General features: G+C 42.6%; 1 protein-coding gene across 1 annotated transcript in view; it reads right to left on the minus strand.

The window, feature by feature from the left end:
• PAXIP1 (PAX interacting protein 1) overlaps positions 1–22,441 on the minus strand; it is a 37,225-nt gene extending 14,784 nt beyond the window's left edge. Inside the window, exons 1-6 of the mRNA XM_075706572.1 lie at positions 22,355–22,441; positions 16,730–16,864; positions 14,765–14,808; positions 9,834–9,897; positions 8,711–8,824; positions 2,405–3,049 (exon numbers count right to left, since the gene is read on the minus strand). Of these exons, the coding sequence (XP_075562687.1) occupies positions 2,405–3,049; positions 8,711–8,824; positions 9,834–9,897; positions 14,765–14,808; positions 16,730–16,864; positions 22,355–22,441 (1,089 nt within the window). The remainder of the gene's footprint in view (positions 1–2,404; positions 3,050–8,710; positions 8,825–9,833; positions 9,898–14,764; positions 14,809–16,729; positions 16,865–22,354) is intronic.
• Positions 22,442–23,167: the final 726 nt, after the last annotated feature.

Here is a 23,167-nt window from a genome sequence, read left to right on the forward strand (position 1 = left end):
TTTTAAACTGGATCCCAAAATACAAAGAAAAATATTGATCTACTGAACACTAATAGTTTCTTGGGAAAAAAACCCTAACCAACCCATACTTAAGAATAATAGCTTTCAGATTTATCCCATGCTGAAGTAATCTGCAGTTTGATTTAATTTTTAGATGTGTAACTTGCTGTTAAGGGAAAAATCATTTCACGTTAAGCAGACACAAGTTAGCAAGTGAGTTTTTGAGGCATCAGAAAAGGGAAAATTAGGCAAATTCCTAATAGATTAGGATGAGTCCTACATATTTATTAAAATATTTTAATATAAACTACCTATGAAAAATGAGAAGGAGCAATAGGGAACTCTACACTTGCCCCTCAAAGTCTTTTAAACATGAAGTCAGCTTTGGCAAATCCTACAAAGCTTGTTTCCTTCACCCACACCATTTCATCCCATACAGTGTAAACTTCAGTGATGTGTGTGTGCGCAAGAGAGAGGAATCAAATCACATCACTAAAACACAAAGGCAATTAACTGTATCCTCTCCATGAGACGTCCATCCACTCTTCATCAGAGGTGGCTCAAGTGGTTTTTTTTACAAAGCACTTGAAAACATCTACGGTTTCATCCAAGTAATTTTGATGTTGGTATAGCATACATTTACAATCACGGTTATCAATGTATCACCCATCACTAATGTCTCGACAGCACCACAGTATAAACATTCAATAGCTAAAAATAACATACACAAAAAGAATGTTTCCATGGCTAAGTATGAGGAGAGCTCTCCACGCTGCTCTCCACAGTAAGTCCCAAAAGTCAAAATTACAGAAGCTTCAGGACACGTATTTCAAAATAAAGGGATAAAACTTTCAAAAGTATCCTAGGGCTATATTCAGAAAGTAACTTCGTATCTGCAGAATGCCTTATTGTTACAGATATTGCCATTCAGCAGAAATCTGAGGTTCAAATTAAACATTAACTTCCCAAGACTGTGCACGAAGACATGGAATCCACCCAAGACTGGTACCCAAGCAGGATACAAAGTACAATTTAACCTAGCCGGAGGGAAGTTAATAAGGAAAAAGGTAGAACTGGTATTCCTCCCTCTAGGAAGCAGATTCACAATTCTAAGATGCAACGCTTTTCTCCAAGTGCTGGAGCTAGCACAGCAACCTACACAGCAGCCTGAAACCATACTTGAGAACAGTCCTTGCACACCACAGTCAAGACCCTAGTCTAACGGGCTTTTGGAGAAGAAAGTCTAGCCAAAGCACCACACCATCAACTGCCCTGTAGCTCCATAAGTATTACTTACAGAATAATACTTCCACAGGGACACCGCTAAAGAGTATTTGATAGTACAATGAATGGGTTGTAAATGTGGTGTTCAAACATGAAAGCATCAGCCAACTTACCAGCACTGGCCAACCAACCAGGACTGTGGTGGTTCTGCTCAGTCCTTACCCAGAAGTCTCAGTCCTTAAACAATTCAAGGCACTGAGAACAGGAATCTAAGACCCAGTTTCAAAAGGAAGCCTGCATTTCCGTTTTGTATTCAGAAGTCATATAAACAACAAAGAACCAACATTTCTGAGTGACTCCACTTTTTGTGTTTAAGTACTAGCTGTAAGCTTCCATGTTATTTAGGCACCTTTGAAAGTTTTACCTTCAGACGAACATCCAAAAAAATACACCAGTACAATTATTTAAGTAAAAGATACATCTAACATTAACCAGCACCTACTTTTCTCACATTCCCTTCCCATGAACATCTTAGAATCTCAATGCTGCAAGTTATTCTAGTGCATGCTCACTCACTTTTTACTTTCTTCTAACAATAAATTCAATACAAAAGCTGCAATTATTTCAACTATACGAGTGGCTTAAGAACTTAAGTTAGGACTTCTGCATCATAATCCTGACTATACTATATAACAACTTAATGATGCCCAGCAGAACAACACAGTATAGAACTGAACCTAGTGCGAGAACAATCGATTTCAGAGTTTTATGTGTTTATAGCACAAATAAGTAATTCCTTGCACTGAATAAAAAGCTAGAAGGGTATAAAATCAGGTTTCCTGAAGTAGCCAAATAATGCTAAATCAATGAATTTTTTTTTTTTGCTCTTATCAAGAAATCAATACTGAAACTCTAACCCACACTATAGTTAAACACAGCTTTACTCTTCCAAATGTTTTTTCCAAATGCATTCTTACTTCTGTGAACCTGCCAGGAACTAAGTCACTTATGTTATGGGGAGGTTACTAATTTGGTCACAATTTCTAAGTAATACGGAAAACTTTTAATCCTTGGTACATTTAAAGAACAATAAAAGCAATAAAAGGAAACTGAAGTTCTTGGATAGGACAGTTCCTAAGAAAAAGTCCAATATCTTATAAATTAAAAATCCAACACTTACATGTGCTACATTTGATGGTCTATTAATCTGCTGAATATCAGCACTATTAGTAATATTCCTTAATGTCCGCACGGCTGGACTCCACGTGGCCATCATCTCCTGTCGATCAGAACTTTGGGCACCTTGTACTGAAGCCATTAGATTGCCTCTCATATCCGGAGGCAAAATGTTACCTGGCACTGGTGGGACATTGGCACATAAATTAATTAACCCAGAGTCTTTCCCTTGAGGCAACCTACGCTTTGCTGCAGATGCCTGTGGGACTTCAGCTGGTGTCCAGTTCAAATTCCTTTCTTGCTTTTCTGGAGAGGAATCTGAAGAATCATCAAACATCAGTTCCCCTTTTGCCTTATCAGCAGTAGTAGATTTTGGTGAAAAAACTTGATCACCCAAAGGTGATCCTTCTCGAGAAGATGCTGGGCTTGATAATTTTTCATCAGTACTAGCTTCATTTTGAGAATCTTGTTCTTCATTTTCTGCTTCCTCCTCCTCTTCCTCCTCCTCCTCTTCTTCCTCCTCGTATATAATTAAACGAGGATGATAAGGAGTCTCTTCTTTTTTAGCCTTATCAGCTATAGAATCCAGTACCCAGTCTGGTGTCACAATTTTAATGCTGTCCCGTTTACAAGCACATTCATATTTTTCCTGGGGAAAAAAAAAAAAAAAAAGATTTTATTTAAAGACAAAAATTCCCAAATAACTTCCTTGAGGGTAGGGCTAGAGCATAGAGAGACAGATCACAAGAGGCTGTCCAATAACAGAAAGTGATCTCTCCCAGAACCAAACTACACTGCTGTGCATAACCACAAGTTCCAAGAGATTAAAACAAAACCCTCGACATTTACAATACAGAGGACTTGGAAGGCACAACTGCAGAAGATTAAGTCTTCACCTGCAAAAACACCACTACTCAAATTCTTCTCAAACCCAATCAATCACCAAAGGATTTGAAAACATGAAATTTGGTTCTGAAAAAACCTTCAGAACTCCGGCAGCTAGGAACATCACAGTCAATACTAAGATTCAGCTGATTTTTAGGTGCACATTAAGGTGAGTCTACATATGGTTTATACTTATATTTTTCCCCATAAAAAAGTAAAAAAAACAAAAAAAACCCCCAAAAAAACCAAAAAACCCCACCCAAAAAAACCATGAAAAAGCATTTATAGAAATATCAGAATTTCACAATACAGTAGAGACAAATATTTACAAGGTGATCACTGAAAAAAAAATGCATTTCGGCAGGAATACAAATCAGAAACTGGTCAGATATTTCCCATACACCTTCTCAGAAGCTGCAAACTGTAATGTTGCCCTCAACTTGAAAGTAACACTTGTGTCCAAGTATAAGCTAAATCCATTTCAATGAGAGGTTACGATGCTGACAAAGTAGCAAACTTTATCCCTCCCTGATTCCTTACCATTTCATCATTTGAAGATAAATACAAATAGTAAAACTTTGCTGTTTCCTTTCCTAACACAGGATCAGTCCTCTATTCAAACATCCTCTTTGATGGAAACCCCTCACAAATACCAAGACAGTGGGAAGAAAAAAAAGGAAAACTTTCTTTAGAAGATTTGAAACTAATTTCAGGATCTAATATTTAAAAGTGATTGAACTGGGATTTTCTTTGTACGTCAAACAATATAAATTAACAACCAGCACATTCAGAGGAAAATAATTTAATTTAATGATTCTCTAGAGTTACTTCCTACAATGAAACTGTCATTCATACACAATAAAGAGATTACAGATGAAACCAAGTTTATTTGCAGATATGAGTTTTCATTCTTTCTTTGTGGTATTATTAAGAATCTTGTTTTACCATCTCGTGTCTAGTCAAAGCAATCATTTAAGTTTTCACTAGTGTCAAAACTGTTCTCGTTACAAACTGCTGTAGATTCCCTTGTAGTAGTATGTCAGAGCAGCAGGACTAGAAGTGTTTTAAGTAATCATCCTATAAAACTGTTCCCATTCAACGATTATGTAAATTAAACACGATATTTATTTTCTCCTAGAGTTATGAAATACTAATGTGGTTTTTTCAGTTTCTTTACTGGCAAGCTCAAGACAACCTCCTTTGCTCTAAAAAGCTTATGATTTAAGGCAACACTTCTGAAACGTTTATCATTGCCTCCTAAAAATGCCATTTTAGGTAGCAAAGCTCTTTGTCCAAGCATTACATTTTGTTGTGATGGAGGAGACAACTAGGGTGGTGTTCGGTACACCCTTCTCTTTCACAGAAGAAAGATCACGCACTTAAAAAAACCCGAAAACCCCCAAAAAAGACACCCCCCAAAAAAACCCCTACAAAGGTTCTTATAGTTTTAAATGAAACAGGGAAGAAAAAGCAAACATTTTCCATATCCACACTTTCTCTTCTCCCAATGCCAGCCCATGCTTTATCCTGAAGCACTTTCCCATGTATTGCACGCATAAGTTTATTGTCATCCTACTAGCCACACGTTTTTTCTCTATGTTAGTATAGACAGTTTACATTAAATCCAAAATATTAAAAGGGTCATTGGTGGGACAATAATATCCTCAATTTGTATAAAACAACATTAGAAACTTGACAAAATTTTAGATTTATGTGAAGAGGTACTGTATAGAACCTGATCTTACAGTTACTCACATTCAAGTAACTAACCTGTGTGACTCCTCCCACTGATTGGAAATTTGAAAAAAAAGGTGATGGAAATGAGCTCATGTTATTAAAGGACAAAAAATAAAACACACAAAAACAAAACAAAAAACTTGCTCCATCCACCACAATAACTAAAAATATCCAAGCAATCACTTTTAAGCGAGCTTCAATTTGTTTAAGTATTTTCAGTCTCTGAACAAACGCACTTAATCAATTACAAATGTTATTTCTTCTTCAGGAAGAGGAGTACCCAAACACTTCATGAAGTTTCAGTGAACTATTATAACCAAAGCATTACTAGCATTATAGTAGAGGCTACTCTGATGTGCTCAATGCTGCCTTTAGCCAGTTACCTCATCTTTCTGATTCAGTTTCTCCATTTGCATAAAGACAGCAACATTTGACTTCCTACACAGGAGTAGGAAGTCATTGATGACACTAAATTAGGAGGAACTGTGGACTGCCTTGAGGGCAGAGGGGCCTTACAGAGAGATTTGGATAGACTAGAGAGCTGAGCAATCACCAACCGTATACAAATTTAACAAGAGCAAGTGCCTGATTCTGCACCTGGGACAGGGTAATCCTGGTTATACGTACAAACTGGAGGACGAGAGGCTGGAGAGCAGCCCCGCCGACAGAGATCTGGGGGTCTGGGTTGACGGCAAGTTGAATATGAGTCAACAGTGTGCCCTTGCAGCCTAAAGGGACAACCGCGTCCTGAGGTGCATCAAGCACAGCACAGCAAGCCGGTTGAGGCACGTGACTGAAGGTTAAAGAAAGCATAACCCCGCGATGAACAAGAATGCCAACCTAGTATCAACAGACGAGGAGAAGGCTGAGGTACCCAACAACTTCTTTGCCTCAGTCTTTATCGGCAACCTCTCCCCTCACCCCTCCTGAGTTGATGGACCACACGATGCGGACCAGGGGGTCCCACTGTAAGGGAAGATCAGGTTCGAGACCACCTGAGGAACCTGAATGTACACAAGTCTATGGGACCTGATGAGATGCACTCCAGAGTCCTGAGGGAATTGGCAGATGTAGTTGCCAAGCCACTCTCCATGATATTGGAAAAGTCATGGCAGTCAGGTGAAGTCCCTGCTGACTGGAAAAAGGGGAATGCTGTGCCCATTTTTAAAAAGGGAAGAAAGGAGGACCCTGGGAACTAGCGACCTGTCAGCCTCACCTCTGTGCCAGGGAAGATCATGAAACAGATCCTCCTAGAAGCTATGCTCAAGCACATGGAGGACAGGGAGGTGATTCGAGACAGCCAGCATGGCTTCACCAAGGGCAAGTCCTGCCTGACCAATCTAGTGGCTTTCTATGAAGGAGTGACTGTATCAGTGGACAAAGGAAAAGCAATGGATGTCATCTATTTGGACTTCTGTAAAGCATTCAACAGTCCCCCACAACATCCTTCTCTCTAAATTGAGGAGATATGGGTTTGATGGGTGGACTGTTCAGTGGATAAGGAATTGGCTGGATGGTCGCATCCACAGGGTCGTGGTCAACGGCTCAATGTCCAAATGGAGACCGGTGACAAGTGGTGTCCTTCAGGGGTCCATACTGGGACCAGTGCTGTTTAATATCTTCATCAATGACACAGACAGAGGGATCGAGTGCGCCCTCAGCAAGTTCGCAGACACCACCAAGCTGAGTGGTGCAGTTGACATGCCAGAAGGACTAGATGTCATCCAGAGGGACCAGGACAAGCTGGAGAGGTGGGCCTGTGTGAACCTCATGAGGTTCAACAAGGCCAAGTGCAAGGTCCTGCACCTGGGACAGGGCAACCCCGATATCAATACAGGCTGGGGGATGAAGGGATTGAGAGCAGCCCTGCGGAGAAGGACTTGGGGGTACTGGTGGATGAAAAGCTGGACATGAGCCAATAATGTGCGCTTGCAGCCCAGAAAGCCAACCAAATCCTGGGCTGCCTCAAAAGAAGCGTGGCCAGCAGGTCGAGGGAGGTGTTTCTGCCTCTCTACTGTGCTCTGGTGAGACCCCACCTGGAGCACTGCGTCCAGCTCTGGAGCCCTCAGCACAAGAAGGACATGGACCTGTTGGAGAGGATCCAGAGGAGGCCACAAAAATGATGCGAGGGCTGGAGCACCTCTCCTACGAGGCCAGGCTGAGAGAGTTGGGGTTGTTCAGCCTGGAGAAGAGCAGGCTGTGAGGAGACCTTATTGCGGCCTTTCAGTACTTAAAGGGGGCCTATAGGAAGGATGGGGAGAATCTTTTTAGCAAGGCCTGTTGTGACAGGACAAGGAGTAATGGATTTGAACTAAAGAATAGATTTAGACTGGATATAAGGAAGAAATTTTATACAGTGAGGGTGGTCAGGCACTGGAACAGGTTGCCCAGAGAGGCAGTGGAGGCCCCACCCCTAGAAACATTCAAGGTCAGGTTGGACGGGGCTCTGGGCAACCTGATCTGGTTAAAGCCGTCCCTGCTCACTGCAGGGGGTTGGGCTAGATGACCTCTAAAGGTCCCTTCCAACCCAAAGTATTCTACAATTCTATGATTGTCCCACGCTGCACTAGACTGGTGCGGCCCCACCTCGAGTACTGTGTGCAGGTTTGGGCGTCTCAATATAAGAAGGAGATCAAACTATTAGAGTGTGTCCAGAGGAGGATGACCAAGATGGTGAAAGGTCTGGAGGGCAAGACTTAAGAGGAGCGGCTGAGGTTTGTTCAGCTTGGAGAAGAGAAGGCTGAGAGGTGACCTCATCGCAGTCTACAACTTCATCAATGGGGGCAGCGGAGATGGAGGTGCCGATCTCCTCTCTCTGGTGACCAGCGATAGGACACGAGAAAATGGCATGAAGCCGCATCAGGGGAAGTTCAGACTGGACATTAGGAAAAGGTTCTTCACTGAGAGGGTGGTCAGTCACTGGAACAGGCTCCCCAGGAAGTGGTCACGGAACCAAGCCTGTCAGAGTTCAAGGAACGTCTGGATGATGCTTTCAGTCATATGGTTTAGTTTTAGGTAGTCCTGCGAGGAGTAGGGAGTTGGACTCGATGATCCTTATGGGTCGCTTCCAACTTGAGATATTCTATGATTCTATGATGGGAGTGATTTGACTAAACTATGACTACTTTATCAGCAGTCAGACAGGAATGCTGTGTACTGCTTATCCTACCATCTCTCTTTAAGAGGAATGACTTGAGGGATTTTGAGAGTTCTCTTTTCTTCAAGAAAAAAAAAACAACAAAAAAGAAAATAACCTGTTCCTCCTCCTGCTCTCTTTATTCCTCCTTCCCTCATAGCATTAAAGGGCATTCTATGCAATTTTTCAATTATGTCCTTCATTTTTCTTCACTGATTCTGTATCTACAGATTTACAAATCACAATCACTAATGATTATGACATGTCAAAGTTAAATTAAGACAAACAGAATAAAGAATATAATGCTTTATTCAACCAGAAATACAAATACTGATATGAAACTGGACATATTTTGAATTAATCAGGCTTAAAGCCATGCAGAAAATAAATACGAACTGAATAGCTGCAATGCATAGTTGTGTTGAATTTAGCTGTTCAAGACTAATGAACAGTCTTAAGAATCCTAACTTCAGGGAGATGGAAAATTTTTTGATTATTCAAAAGCAAATGAGAGCTACAACAAAAAGAACTGTACATGTAATAAACTCTTACCCCCTTTGGCTCAGGCACAATCAAATGAGTACATTTATTATTGAGGCTCAGCTGGCAATTCCCTCCATAAAAAGTAATCAAAGCCCACAGCGTACTTCGGTCTTCAGATGAAACCTAAAAGGAAGGTAAATAAGTCTTTTAGTTCTACGCAACCAGCTGCCTTCTGCTTGAAGAATTTTAGTACAACCCATGACATACCATTTACAAGTCTGGCTAATGTATTACTTACCACTTTTAAATACCAAATTAGCATGAAAGTTACGGAGAAAAAAAGGTGACAAAGAGATGCAACAAGAAAAGACATTAAACAATCATTTTTAACCTGCACAGAGAAAAAGAACACATTCTTCACTCCTGTAAAACTCAACACTAATACATCACCTTCCACAAGAGAAAAAAGTTAGCAATCAAGAAAACAGGAATTATTTATCTTAGACAATCTATTTAAATTCATTAAACAGAATTTTAACAAGCAGACCAAATTAATAGCCTGTGTAAACACATGAAGTGTTTATTTCTAATAGTTTATGTCACAGCAATATCCCCCTCCCCTGCCAAGAAAGCCGCATGCATTTAAGCCATTACCATTCAGAGTTAGTGACAGGAACTTTTTGTTAAAAAGTCTAAAGCACATATATGCATATATTCCATTAGCACCCAGGGCCTTATCCTGTCCATCTACACACACACACTGGTCACCAACAGGCGACTCACAGATCTATAGAGCTGGCTGTGAACACAAGCCACTGAAGCACCACCTTTCCACTTATGTTACTCACTGGCACCCTTGTTAAGGTTTCAGTGCATAAGTAGGTAAAACTTGTTGACTGAATATTGTGTTAATGCAGAAATAGAAGAACAGGAGCAAAGACTTTATAGTCTAGTGTACTCTGCATTTTAGAATCACCATACGGCTGAATACAAGATAAATTACTGATTGAATGTTCACAGTTTGAAATGTTCATGCTCTCATTTTCAGTGAAAAACTGTTTTAGGTGATAATTCACCTAACATACAGAAAAAAGTCATAGTACAGCAGAAAAACTGGTATCTCTCCTCAAAAAACAAAACATCACACACATATTGTACGTTGGAGCAGGCTGAAATATGGTTCACCTCTTACCTGAGAGAGACAGGCAGTGACTCCAAAAAAGATCTGACACGATTCTGGAGAAAAGCCATTTACACTGGAAAGCAGGTGTCAAGGATGCAAAATAATTTAAATGAGAGCTTCCTGAGGGACATTAGAAGGAAATTAAATAGCGTGCATAGTACTTCTCAGATATTACCAAGTATTTGACCGCTCAAAAACTTTTGTCTTTAAAAGCATGTTGCCTGTTCCCAATTCAAGTTGCATGCGTCTGGAAAAAACTGAGGTGCAAACTGGATCAGGACACCTCTAATATTACGACTGATTTTGGTAATGTTACAAACTTGCCTCTTCCCAGAACATCTCCCTCAGCCCATCTCAGGACGCTAAACACAGGAAGTTTAGCTCAAGTCACTACTAAGAGCTTCATTACATTATCAAGTGCTTGTCTTCCAGGTTTAAAAATACAGGGGAATCTGAAGAAGAAGAAACTTTTGCTAGTCAACAACAGACAATACAGAAGGAATATGATGCACAAGAAATTTGATAAAACAAGTCAGATCAAGAAAAGCATGTTTTTCTAAAATAAAAGCTAATAGCAGACACCTGTAGAAAGTCACAGTACCTTTTTTGCATGCTTAATAAAAAAGATGGCAATCTGGTGGATGACTTCATTTAAAACTAGTAAGAAATAAAAGCATAGTCTTAAAAAAAGAAAAAAGGTTAGAAAGTAATACAGAAGCCAGAGGTTTCAAAAATGGCAAAGTTTGGTAACCAAATGGTAGAATTTTTGGTTGAAGACACATTTTTGGAACATAACCTGCCCTTCGCAATTTCACAAAGACTAGAAAAGTAGAAACAGTTACATACAGCATAGTTATTACATCCACAAAAGGCACCGAACAACAAATGTAACAAGGGACAAGCTCATATATCAAGAAAAACAACAAACCAAACAAAGTATTAGATTATCTGCAAACAGCAGTAGGCAAGTCAGTATAAGCAAGTATCAAATCTTCATAGCTGATTTTTTCCTACTGAGGTCTAACACTGCATAGGAAGTTGGCTAGGCAACAGATATGGGGCAGGGCGGGGTGGGGGGAATGTAGGAGCTGCTGTGAAACACAAACTGAGGAAACATCACACTGGGATGTAAAAACAGAAAAGAGCCTGAAACTAACATGAAGTTTTCCACCATGCTTTCAAAATTCAACAAGATCTCTGGTAGCAATGCATATTTGTTTTCAGGTGCATAAAAGAGATAAATAAATGAAACAGTATGAGAAAAAGAGCAGTGAGAATTTTTACAGACCTAGTAAATACAGCTTACAAGAGGTAAGTGAAAGACCAGAATTGATGTGTTTAAGAAGCTAAGATGACACATCTTCAAACCCTTTAATGAACCAAATGAAAAGAGAAGTAATTTGTTCTCCCTGTTCAGAGTGGCTCAGATAAATCAAAACAGGGTTAGACTGCAGCACGGTAATGGGGTTAAACCAGCAACACAACCGTGAGGCGCTGTAAGCTGACTGGGGAAGCCCTGAAATCTCCACTACAGGAGGGGCTCTGTGGAACAGGAGAGAACAGTCCGACAGAAGTGACCTGGGAATGACAGACAGACCAGCTGACTTCTGTCCCCTCCCTCCCTTTTCTACGCTTTCATATGACTTTGTGTTTAAGATACATGCACACCTTGCTGGAAAAAAGGACTACAGGACCAGATGAGCACTGTGTTACAAGTACACACTGAGATTTTTGTAATGAAACAAAATTATTTTCCCCGTGCTGTTGACAGATGCATGGACAATACTTAAATTTTGAGACCCAGAAGAGAAAACACACAGCAAGCCGACAAGAAAGCCCAGAGCACTTTAAAACTTAAGAACAGATTACCGCCATTGTCCACAGTACTCCAAGAAGTTCAAGTCTGATGAATGTCCTAAATCTCACTGTGTTGCTCAGTATCTCATCTAAGGTAGACAGATTCAGTACCAGATCTTTCAAAAGTGTACAGTTGTCTACTCCCTGCCTTACCATCTGCTCTTAGCACATAAAGCGGCAACAGCTCGGTATTTAACTTTTAAGAGGTCCATCAGTTTGACTGCAGCTTGCACTCTCTAAAGAATAGGAGTGAAACAGACCCTCTTAAAACAGTTACAAGCAGCACAACAATAAGGTTCCAAGTGGGTCTGGAAAACAAAAAAGGGCGAATGCAACAAAACTCACCTTTTTTCTCCCCCCTCCCAGCAACAAAATTCAAATGCTCTGACCCTCTTTCATCTGTACAAAACCATGGAAAATAATCCTTCCTCATTCTTACTTTTGCAGTTATCAAGATAATTAAGAAAGATATCACCAGCCCTGTTTATGGCATTATAACTGAGGTTTTCATACGAAAACCTGTATTTCCTTCTTCAGGAAAGCTGCTTCCAGATTCATTTTTCTGTTACTTCCCTTCAGCTGCAGCTTAGTTAGATTTTGCTAACATCAGTTAGCAGCGAACAGGAGAACACTCTGCCTTCTGAAGTTCCCCCTGATGAAAACAACTTTCACAGTGGAATGTTAAAATGTATTTATAAGAAACAGGCAAAATTATTACACTTCTACATTGCATTAAATCGTTCTGGATTAAACTTCACCTTTAACAACTGACAGGCAAATGCCCATCAAATAAGTACCAGAATTGGTAAGCAAACACAAAATCTTTAAGTCTCTTATTAGATCCATATATCTAACTGACAAAAGATGTTTCTATGACTTGCTTCTTCAGTAAATTCAATGACAACTTCGAGTATTACATCTCCAAACTAAAACATAAACAAAAGTTGAAAATGCAGAATCTCAAACCTCTGCCTAAACAGGGTCCAAAAACAATCAACTGGAAAAAGTCAGCTATTAACTAGATTTTTCTCATTATGGTAGTACCTAAAACCCTAATGAAAGGCCAGATGCCACTGCACTAGCAGTCGTAAAGAGACTGAAACAGAACAAAGTTAAGACTTAACAACCCATTTTAATGAGCACTTAAGGCTCAAAATAAAATCTAAAACCACCAGGTTCTAAGGACATGAAGTGCTAGAAAGAATAAAGTCAAAGGTCCAAGGACACATTTACTGCTGACAGGTGTACAAAACTTCCTTCTTCCATGCAACCCAAGAACATGATACTACTGAGACCTGGTCTTTTCATTTGGCCATTCCTACATACCCACAATAAAGACTTCCTGAGCAATAGCCATTCAGGGCTACATTCACAGATCTATTGCTACAATTTAGTTATGGACTGCATCACTCAATGGTTTTATCTGTTGATTTCTCTTCTGGGTATGTACTACCATCAGCTCTTAGAGCACCCTTTTAAAAACCCCTTGTTTCAGACAGAAGACCAATTTTCTAATAGCGCAACTTCTCCACGGGAAAGAACAGTGCTAATAATGCAATCAATGCTAGATTACTTAAACCTGAAAATGTAGCTAATTCCAAGCTATTTTATTATTTTTTCAACCAGTCTTCAGGAAGAGGGAGAAGGCTTACAGACATGCGGCATAAGCAACCATCCACTCCCATCCTGATGACAAAAGGATTATAAACACATTCATTACTGCCAGACGCAAAACACAAAAAACACCAGCCTAGATCACATCATAATAATCAAATTCTTTTTAATACAGGAGTAGCTCTGCTAATTTGGGTTTTGCCATGTAATGTTTGGTGCATTTTTTCCATTTGGAAGCCAAGCCATTTACAGAAAACTTTCTTCTGCTTAGGTCAGAAGACTATCCACGACTATGGCAAGTGTTTCACACTAACTGCTGAATCCTATCCAACATACTGATTATTGTGATCAGAACAGCTGCAAAGACCTCACTACATCATTTTATCTGATAAATTCAATGTTTTCCCTTCCTACAGTTCACTCCCCGAGCTGAATTCTCTTGGGGATGTAGAGAATCTACAGCCTATTTCCAAAACAGTCGAGACACAGCAAGATGCGAAGGCACATACCTTGAAATACTGGGTATAAAACATGAATTCTGAATCTCTGAAGCACAGTGTAAGACCTGAATTTCTAATACAAACGCCTGGATTCTTGTGTCTACCACCTCGTTTTCCTTTATAGACATGACCACCTGCTAACCTCATTCCAAAATGAGATCTCAATCCCTGACAGCATACCTCCCTAGTCCTGGCATTGTTTGTTGCAATCATCCACTCGTATCTGTAATACATCGAAATGTATTGTTCTGCTGCAGCTTTTCCATATATAAATTCTTCATTGTGAATGGTCTGAGAAAAAGATGTATGAATTTTTTTCTATAATAATAGCTATTGTCACCATTCCTATGATCCAAAGAAAAAACTGAGGGGAACATAAATAAAGATGAAACATCAATAACTGACAAGAAGAGGAAGGAATATGCCATCCATATGCAAGAATATATGCTCCAAATAAGAAACATAAATCTAGCCAAACATGAACAACAAGGATCTACCAAAGGCAAGGACAGACTATCCCAAAAACAGTGATACTAACACTATCTTTTAATAAAGTGTTATTTATCATACAGTGTTGATAAGAGTTATTGCATATTTATCACTTAATTCTTCTTCTAGAAAAGGCAGAATGGGCCATTCTACTCTGAACCAACATTTGCCCACTTACTGCACTCCAGCGTTTTTCCTGGATCCTCACAGTTAATTATCAACTTCCAGCTAAAATGTTTTGAGTCCATCTCATGACAGGTTTCTTTCAAGTGCCTATTAAGCATCCAAAATAGCCAGAGGGGCAGGAAAACTGAAGTGAGACAAAGAAGCTCCACACACATGGCAATCTTGGCAAGCAAAACACATCCTATAATTTTAAAATTTAAGCTGTACATACTTGAAGCATTCTTGAATCCCTCGATGGCATCTATTTTAACATGTTTCCTATAGAACTGATTCAAATTTGAACTTAAAGGATACGGCAGAAGAGCTCCACAGCGAACAGACAAGATCACCCAGGAAGGCTGAAAAACAAAAGCCACAAGACAAGAGGTTTGCCTTGGTCTGCATGTGTGAAATGTGAATTACCTTCCAAGTTCATACTATAGCTAGTTTCAATATAGACTTTCAAAGCTTGGAGGTGTAAGTGTTTCACAGACATTGTACGTAGGCCTTCACAAAAAAAAACCTGTTCTGATTTATTTGTCAGAGTTAATATAAAGACTGCTCAAAGGTTGTACAGCAATATGGAAGCAAAACCCCTTTCTTTTGTCTTTCTATTGTGCCAGGAAAACCATTTACAGTATTTACTCATCCTCTCAGTTTTTTCAGTTTTCCGTACTCTAAAAAAAAATCCCCTACCTTACACTCATCACCAAGGAGTCAGGAACCATAACCTTGTATAGAAAGAAGCTTCTAAACACACAGCAATGAGGGCTGCAAAGCACACAGGTGATGACCCCTAACTGACAGTACTGGAGGTGGTGGAGAGGAGATGTAGGACACTGGTCCCAGTACAGCATATAGGAAGAAGAGGGAAAGAGTGGCATCACATTCAGTATGAAATGACTTGTCCTCCAAAAACAAACAAACAAATATATTGTGGTAACTATGTATATGGTGTCCCAATCCTTGCTATTCTCTCTCCCCTAGAAAAAGACATAAAAAAATGAACTAAAAACATCTAATTCGTAACTCCTCAATCCTCTGCAAAAAAAATGGGAAACTTTCCTCCTTCAAGTTTTTCTCTTGCTTATTTTCTATGCTTTTTCGCTCAATAACAAACTACCTTTCCCTCTGACTTCCATTCCCTTAATACTTAGTCTAATCTTCTTGATTACAGATCATGCTGTGATGTTTTCAGGTCAAACTAAGTGATGTTACTGAAAGACTTGTTCTTGTTTGGCAATTGAAAAGGTTTAGCTAGTAGCAGTTATAAAGAAAATTAAATTGTTTAAGTAAATGGCATTAGAAAGCAGAAAGCACTATTATGACGCTGATGTCCTTCCTTCACATGAGAATGGCAGCAGTCATCTTGTGTATAAGATTAAAATTACGCCACAGAACACTTCAGAAGAAGGAACTAAAAATTAATCAGGACACCCACTATAACCATAAGGTCTCTAGCTAAGCACCTTGTACTTTTTGGAATTAATTCGTACTTCTACACTGTCATGTGAACTCTCATGACATAAGCTATCAACATTCTCTTCTGCCACCTGCCACCATATGGAAAAAATAACCCAAAATCATGTACCCAAAGGTATTAGCAGTGAAATACTAGTGTTTTTTCTTCTAATCACTCTCATGACTTGCAGAGTGACAAGTTCACATTTTCAAACATGAAGCCAGAATCTTTCTCTGCAAAAATAACCCAATACTGCAAGATAGTAACAAAATACTGGTAATTCCAGTATGAGTAAGGAAAAAAAAAAAATTAAAAAACTAAAATCAAGAGAAAAAAATCTATTTTTCTACAAGATCCTATTATTTAAAATTAGCATGGCACACATATGCAGAATCAACAAAATCATTTTGCACCTTGACAATTGTATGTGTTTTAAAAAAAACCTCAGCAGTCTGCTACTTATTCTCAGTTGAGGTTTTCCATTGCCAGAAGCTTGTAAGAACCTTCTCATCAGAACCATTTCTAGAGTACAGCTAATAGGACACCATCTCACAGATGACTGAAGGAAGAATCTGGAAAAAAACAAAACAGAAAACAAAAAAAAACCCCAAACCACTGATAGATACAGAACAAGAAGACAAAGGAGAGAACGGAATAGTGAAAGAAGTCTATTGGTCAGGATAAAAGTTTGTGTAACAAGAATAAAAGATTTTTAAAGATACATTTCATTTGGTCATCATCCAAACATGAATATTTTCTGTTATAATAATGAAGTATCCACATCAGTACTTTGACAATATCATGGGTGAGTCATTCACCTTTACCACAGGGAGATCAAAAACTTCACGAGATTCTCCGACTTCTGGATTGTCCCCATCTTCTGAAATAATATGTGAAGCCAGTGCATTGTAAGAAACTTCCTTTGCTTTCCCAGCTTTCAGAAGTTGAATAACCTAAACCCAGAAAAGAACAGGGAGAAGTCAGCAATTTTTAGCACCTTTTATTTGAGAAAAACGTTAATGCAAGAACACACTAACACGAGAGGAAGTAATATGACCTTCTCTCTTGGTTGTCCTCCTGTTAAGTGGCTAGCACTCTTTCTGAAGCTGCCAAATGCATTCCATTTAAAACCTGATCGCCAATGGTTTACACCTCTGACATATTTTAATCATACAAGTTGAAGATTCATTTTCCAAAATAATTCAGGCTGGGGCCGAAATCTGGAAAGTGTCAAAAACTTTTCAAAAACATATTTTCCTCAAAACCATCTCAAAATAATTTTCTCTCAGGCAGGGTAAGAAAACCCTTCTCCTCAGCGTTTGTTTTTGTATATGGTAGCTTTGGAAGCATTTGAAAATACTTTAAAAGAAGAGCCTGAAGTTTTAAAAAGGTACCCAACGGTAACCTTAGAAAAGGTAACATCATGACTGTACATGGCAGTCTTTGTAGGAATTCTTCCAGAGTTAGCCAGTTATTTACTTGGATAGAGGAAAGAAACAAAAGACAGATGCCTATGCATTTTCTGTAAATGTTCACTTAACAGCTGAGAAAAGAATTCCACCTTTACCAAATGCATATGGTTCCAGCATTTCTAGATCCAATCAATATACCTCATCCGAGAGCGTATGAGTAAGTCTGAAGAACCCGTCCAGCTGCTCCAAAACAATGCAGCCAGACAGAAGAACCGAGGGGAGAGCATGTCTAATACTCCCTTGGTATGAGAAGGAACTGCAAGCAAAAAAAAGTTGTAACCACTGCCCTGAGAAGGGATAACATTCTAACAAAGAGTTGACGTATTGGAAAAAGATGTGATGGAGGATGAAGAGTGATTTAGAGAAATAAAAAAGAAAAAAAAGCAGGACACATGCCCCCTAAGTTACTACCTTAAGGAGCTGGAATTGAAACATCTCACTCCATCACTCTGTCCTCAGAAAATGCAAAACATCTCACAACTCACAAAGTACATCTTATACCTATTTTTGCAAGGCCCATATAGAAGATGTTGGTTTGAGAGTTCAGCATTCTCTCAGCTCAATTGTAGAGATCTGTGTGATGAATCTAGCCCTGCCCCCAAAAAACATTACTCACTTTTATTTGAATAACAGAGAAGGCAGTGGGCTGTAGAGGGGAGGAAGAGAAAAATGTTCTAAAACAATAAGGTCTAGAGTTCAAATGTTAAAAATGCCCATTAAGATTATTCTTTCCTTTTTCCTTTTATTATTTGTAAATGAATAGAGTTTCACTTCATAATGATTTTGCAGAGCCGAACTGGTATGCTACTCATCCTCCAAAACCCGCTAGGGACAGATGTCCATCCCTCCAAACCTGCTAGGGGCACCCCCTTCATAACAGGACACTCTCCCCACAACAGCGGACAGCAGAGAGCAAGGCACTGTATTCATCAAACAAAATATTAAGTAAGTGGTCCTTAAGCAATTACTACCTACCCTGTACACTAAACAGGACAGAGAAGGCACTGAAAAAGAGACTCTTTCAAAACACGGCGTCAGGCTGTTATAAAGCATTTATGCTAAGCAGAAAAATAAGGATGGAAAAGTTGCCACTCAGTGAGGAGATAATTTTGGCATTTCCTGACTGAAGTACTTGACTTTAAAAGTTCATTAAAAAAAAAACAAACCACCAAACCACCCAACTTTTTTCTGCAGTGGACGAATATGTGATATTATTAAATTACAAAAGAATTACTCTAAAATAAACAAGAAAATTGATCACAACTTGCTGTTCTTGCCACCACACAGTCAGAAACAGGAGAGAATATTTCCATTTTACACACCAATCTCTGAAATCATGGGATACCTTCCTGCAAGAAATCCAGTTAACTGCAAGGTAACACAAGATGCTATAATTCCAATGGGAAAAGCTAAATCAAAATAAAGCACTTCTGAAAGCAGTAGATACTTAAGAACAGCTCCACCACACAAGCTCCTTGCCTCGCACAGCTCTCCCTGAATTACAAGCCCCATTCAGCTGTTTGTTTAAGGGAAGGCTAAAAACAGGAGTGAGCGTAATGAAAACTAGGCACCCAAATCTGACAGATAGCGTGAGAAAGAAGTCACAACTACAGAGCTAGAAGTACGGATTTTGTATAGTGAAATAATGCTGCATTAAAGGGTCTGTGCAGAGTCTGCTTATGCAAAAAGTTACACGTTACAGGTAGCAAGTTTAAATACTATAAACATGATAGGTAATAACTTCATACGATTGTTTAAAGTAGTATGAAAAAGACTTTTCCTAATTTAGCTCATTTCAACTTCAAAACTCCTCTCAGAACACATGACTTCTTTAAGTAGTGCCTGGACTGAAAAGTTGTATTGGCACAATTAAAGAACTTCACCTACACTATTATCAACCATATACCTGTATATAGAAAATAAAATGCTGGAAAGCCCCAATATGTTCATTGTAAAAATCCTGCACTTTAAGTGTTAGCTTAAATCCATTAAATGAAATTTCATTTTTTTGGGCATATAAATTTTATCTTTGTTCTCTCCCGCTAAAATCTCTGGTGGAAGAAACAAGAGGAAAAGTTCAAAACTAAGAAGACAATGAGCATAGAAAAAGAATTAAAATAATAATAAAACAAGAGATAACCAGAAACCAAATATGCTGCTCAAAGTCCTTATGGTGCACTGCATTACTTTTTGTCTCTTTCTGGATGAAATACTGATTTTAACTGGTGTTACCAAAGCATGATGGTTGGGGTTTACATATTTTAGGAAAGCAGGAAAAGCATTTATTTAAAAAAAAAAAAAAAAAGCTGACATCTACTCCTCACCCCCTGCAAGGTGTGAGCAGCCAACTGCACATCCCAGTGGAATGGATTTCAAGTTGAGAGCCAGCCGCGTAATTCTCCTTCATTTGCCAAAGAACACCTAGGCAAAATTCCAGACTTTTGTTTGATGCTGCATGTGTTTTAATAGGTAGTGAGTATGCGGTTATTCACCTGAATGCATTACTTTTTGTTTCTTATTCTTGCATTTGTTTTGATTAGAGTCCTCGCTTGTGCTAGGCCTTTTTTAATATTTATTAAGATAACTGGTTTTCCATGAAATCATTTGGAAATTTAAGCTGATCAAAGTGTGCTCCTCCCCAAAAGATGAAGGAGGAAGCTTCTTTTCAAAATCAAGCTAGCACCTGTTTGTATATGAAGAAGTAAAAAGCACCATAATACATTTGTAGGTTTTTGTATTAGTAATGGAGCAACATTTTGCTATAAGAACTGTTTTTAAAAGCTGTATGTGGAGTTCAATTTAGAACTCCTCCTTTCTGCCTTGGTTCAAAACACAACCAGTAAATACTCCTCTTGTTCGGGCTGTTCCCAGGGCACCGCAGAGGGCACCTGCAGAAGGGAGCACAAAGGCACCCACTAAGAGCTGGCCCCAGGCTCAGCACAACACACGTCCCCGCTCCGACTCGGCTCTGGGACCCAACCCGGCAGGACCCTGCCCTGCCCAGGGCTCACCGGCGCAGGCACCGGCGTGGACAGGAGCGAGCCCCGGCCTCCTGTAACGCTGTGCCGCTCCAGCAAGCCGACTCAGAAACCACAGCACTGGAGGGAACAGCGTTTGAACAGGCCAGCCGGCCGCAGGCGCATCTCAAGATGCACAGGGCTTCTCCATTCGGGCATCGCTCACGATGAGAAAGTGGCCCAATGGCTTCCAGCAGGACCCGATCCCGGCAGCAGCGTCACGCCTGGCCTTACCAACTCTGCCAGAGCCACCTTCCGCGTCCGCCTGCAACCCAGAGGAGCCATCCACAGACAGAGGAGAATTTAGCGTGCCCAATTTAGAGCAAATCAAAGCCTTAAGACGACGACACTAACTGCTAAGAAGAATAAAACTTAACATAAGAAAGAAAACTAGCTTAAGAGAACACTCGTTTACTCACTCTGTGGGAATACCGCTGATTGTCTTGCTATGTTAACACAGAACTAACTACATGCCTTTCGGGACGCTATTTATAAGATAAATGATATACAAGCGTCCTACTGTTTTTTTGCGCTCATCTTCATACACATAATAATATTGCTGCTATAGGGTTTTTTTTAAATACAGGAATTGTTATTCAAGCTCTAACACACTGTCAAAAATTTCATGTCTAAAGACCTTGGGCTTTTTTCCCCTGCTCTTTAACTATATTCCTAGACTGTGTATCTTTTAGCATATAGTCCTCTTCCTACAAGTAAAAACCATCTCAACGGGTCAGTGCCTACCTCTCAAGTTCACTTAAAGGCCTACAAGACTCAGTGAATGCCAGGACATGAGATTAAATTAGGAACCCAATCCCGAACAAAGATTCAACTGCAGCAACTACCAACGCAGCCAAGACTTGAATTTCAGTGTGAAACATGCAGGAATCCGTTCGCACGAAGGTGCTGTCCTAAAGCTAGATATGGTACGCTTCAAAGACTTGTCTAATTGGACACGCCACAGAAACTTTTTTTTTTTAACCACCTTCACCCAACACGACCGGGTGTTATTAACCATAAGGCCAACTTCGTCATCTGGGGTGCTGCCCCAGGCCAGAGCAGGCCAACCTGGTCAGGCAGGGCACTGCCCGAGGCCAGAGGGCCGGACGGCCATTTGCCAGCACCTCCCGCTCCTGGCCTCCTCCGGGTCAGGGCAGGGGAAGCACGGAGACGACCCCCCCACCACACCGGCCCCTCCGTGCACCCAGCCGGTCCGAAAGGTGCTGGGGCGGGCACCGCAGCCCCGGGGGTCCTGGGGCGCGCCCACCCCGTGGGGCTCACGCCGGGCGGGCGGAGCGGGCCGGCAGGCACGTCCCTGCGGGTGGGAGCAGGCAGCCCAGCCCTCCCCGGCGAAGCCCCCCCGGCCGAGAGCGGCCTGTCACCGTCCCCGTCCTGAATGCGGATGCAGCGGCGGGGCGGGGACGGGAGGGGCTGGGGCTGGCGCAGCGGGACCGCGAGGGCGGGCGGGGGCCGAGCGCGGCCCTGCGGGGCGCCCCGCGGCCGGCCCGGAGGAGCGGCGGCGGGCACAGGCGCTGCCCCGCGCGGCGGCCGCCGGCCCGGGCTGGAACAGGAAGTCCCTGCGCCCGCCCCTCCTCCGCTCAGGCGGCGCCGGGGCCTGCGCGCCGGTGGCGGCGGGCCCCAGGGCGGGCGGCGGCGGCCCCCAGGGCCGGTGGCGGCAGCGGGCCCCCCCCAGAGCGGCCCCCCCAGGGCCGGCCCCGCGGCGCGCGCCTGTGGGCACGGCCCTCACCCCGCCCCCCCCGCGCGCCGTCCCCGGGAGGCGGCAGGGCGCGTGCTGCCAAGCGGCGCGTGAGCCTCGAGCCCGCGCGGGAAGTGCCGGAGGGGGGGGGGAGGTGGACGATCCCACAGTGCCCCCCCCCGGGGGGGGGGGGAGAGGCGGGGAGAGGCAGGAAGGAGCTGAGGGAAGGGGCGGGGGGGGGGGGGGGTGACCCGGTACCTTGGGGTCGATGTCGCCCACCACGAAGAACTTGACATCTTTGAACATCTCCTCCGGGACTTTCAGCTCCTCCTCGTCCGCCGCCATGGTGCCGGCCGCCAGCACCGCGGCCCCCCCCGCGCCCCCTCCCCGATGACCCCCGCGCTGCCCGCGCAGAGCCGCCGGGGCCCGGGTGTCCCCTCCCCTCCCCCAGCCCAGCCGCCGAACCGCGCGAGCAAGGCGCGCGCTGTGGGACACACCATCCCCCGCCGGGACGCAGGGGGGGTGGAAGGGGGAGGGGAGAGCCGCCCGGACAAAGCGGCTCCCCCCGCCCGATCAGCCACCCTCGCTGCCGCAGGAGAGCGCCCGCTCCTGAGCCGCGGGCGCTATCTCCGCTCCCCCTTCCCTCTCCGAACCGGACCGGGAGCCAGCATCCGGGTCCGACGCTCCCCCCCGTACGGAGCGCAATGGACTCGCCCCGAGCGGCAGAGGCGGGCAGCGGGGATGCCCGGCCCCGCCCATCGGCAAAGCGGCGGGGGACGGGGGGAGGGGCGCGCCCCGCCCCCAGCCCCGCCTCCCGGGGCCGCCGGGCCCCGCCCCCCGCCCCGCGCCCCGCCCCCCGCTCCCGCCGCGCGGGCGACGGCGACGATCGCGCCGGGTCCCTCAGCCGCCGCCCGCTCCTGCCCCGGCTCCGCCTCGCCTCCCCCGCGCCCCGCGGGCGGAGGGGCCCTCGCAGGGCCGGGGGCAGCAGTGGTGGCGGCGAGGGCCCTCATGCAGGCAGCGCTGGCCCCCCCGGTCCCGGTCCCGGTCCCGGTCCCCGAGCGGGGCCTTACG

Source organism: Pelecanus crispus, chromosome 2 (genome assembly GCF_030463565.1).
Source record: "Pelecanus crispus isolate bPelCri1 chromosome 2, bPelCri1.pri, whole genome shotgun sequence".
In the NCBI taxonomy this organism is placed as follows: Eukaryota; Metazoa; Chordata; class Aves; order Pelecaniformes; family Pelecanidae; genus Pelecanus; species Pelecanus crispus.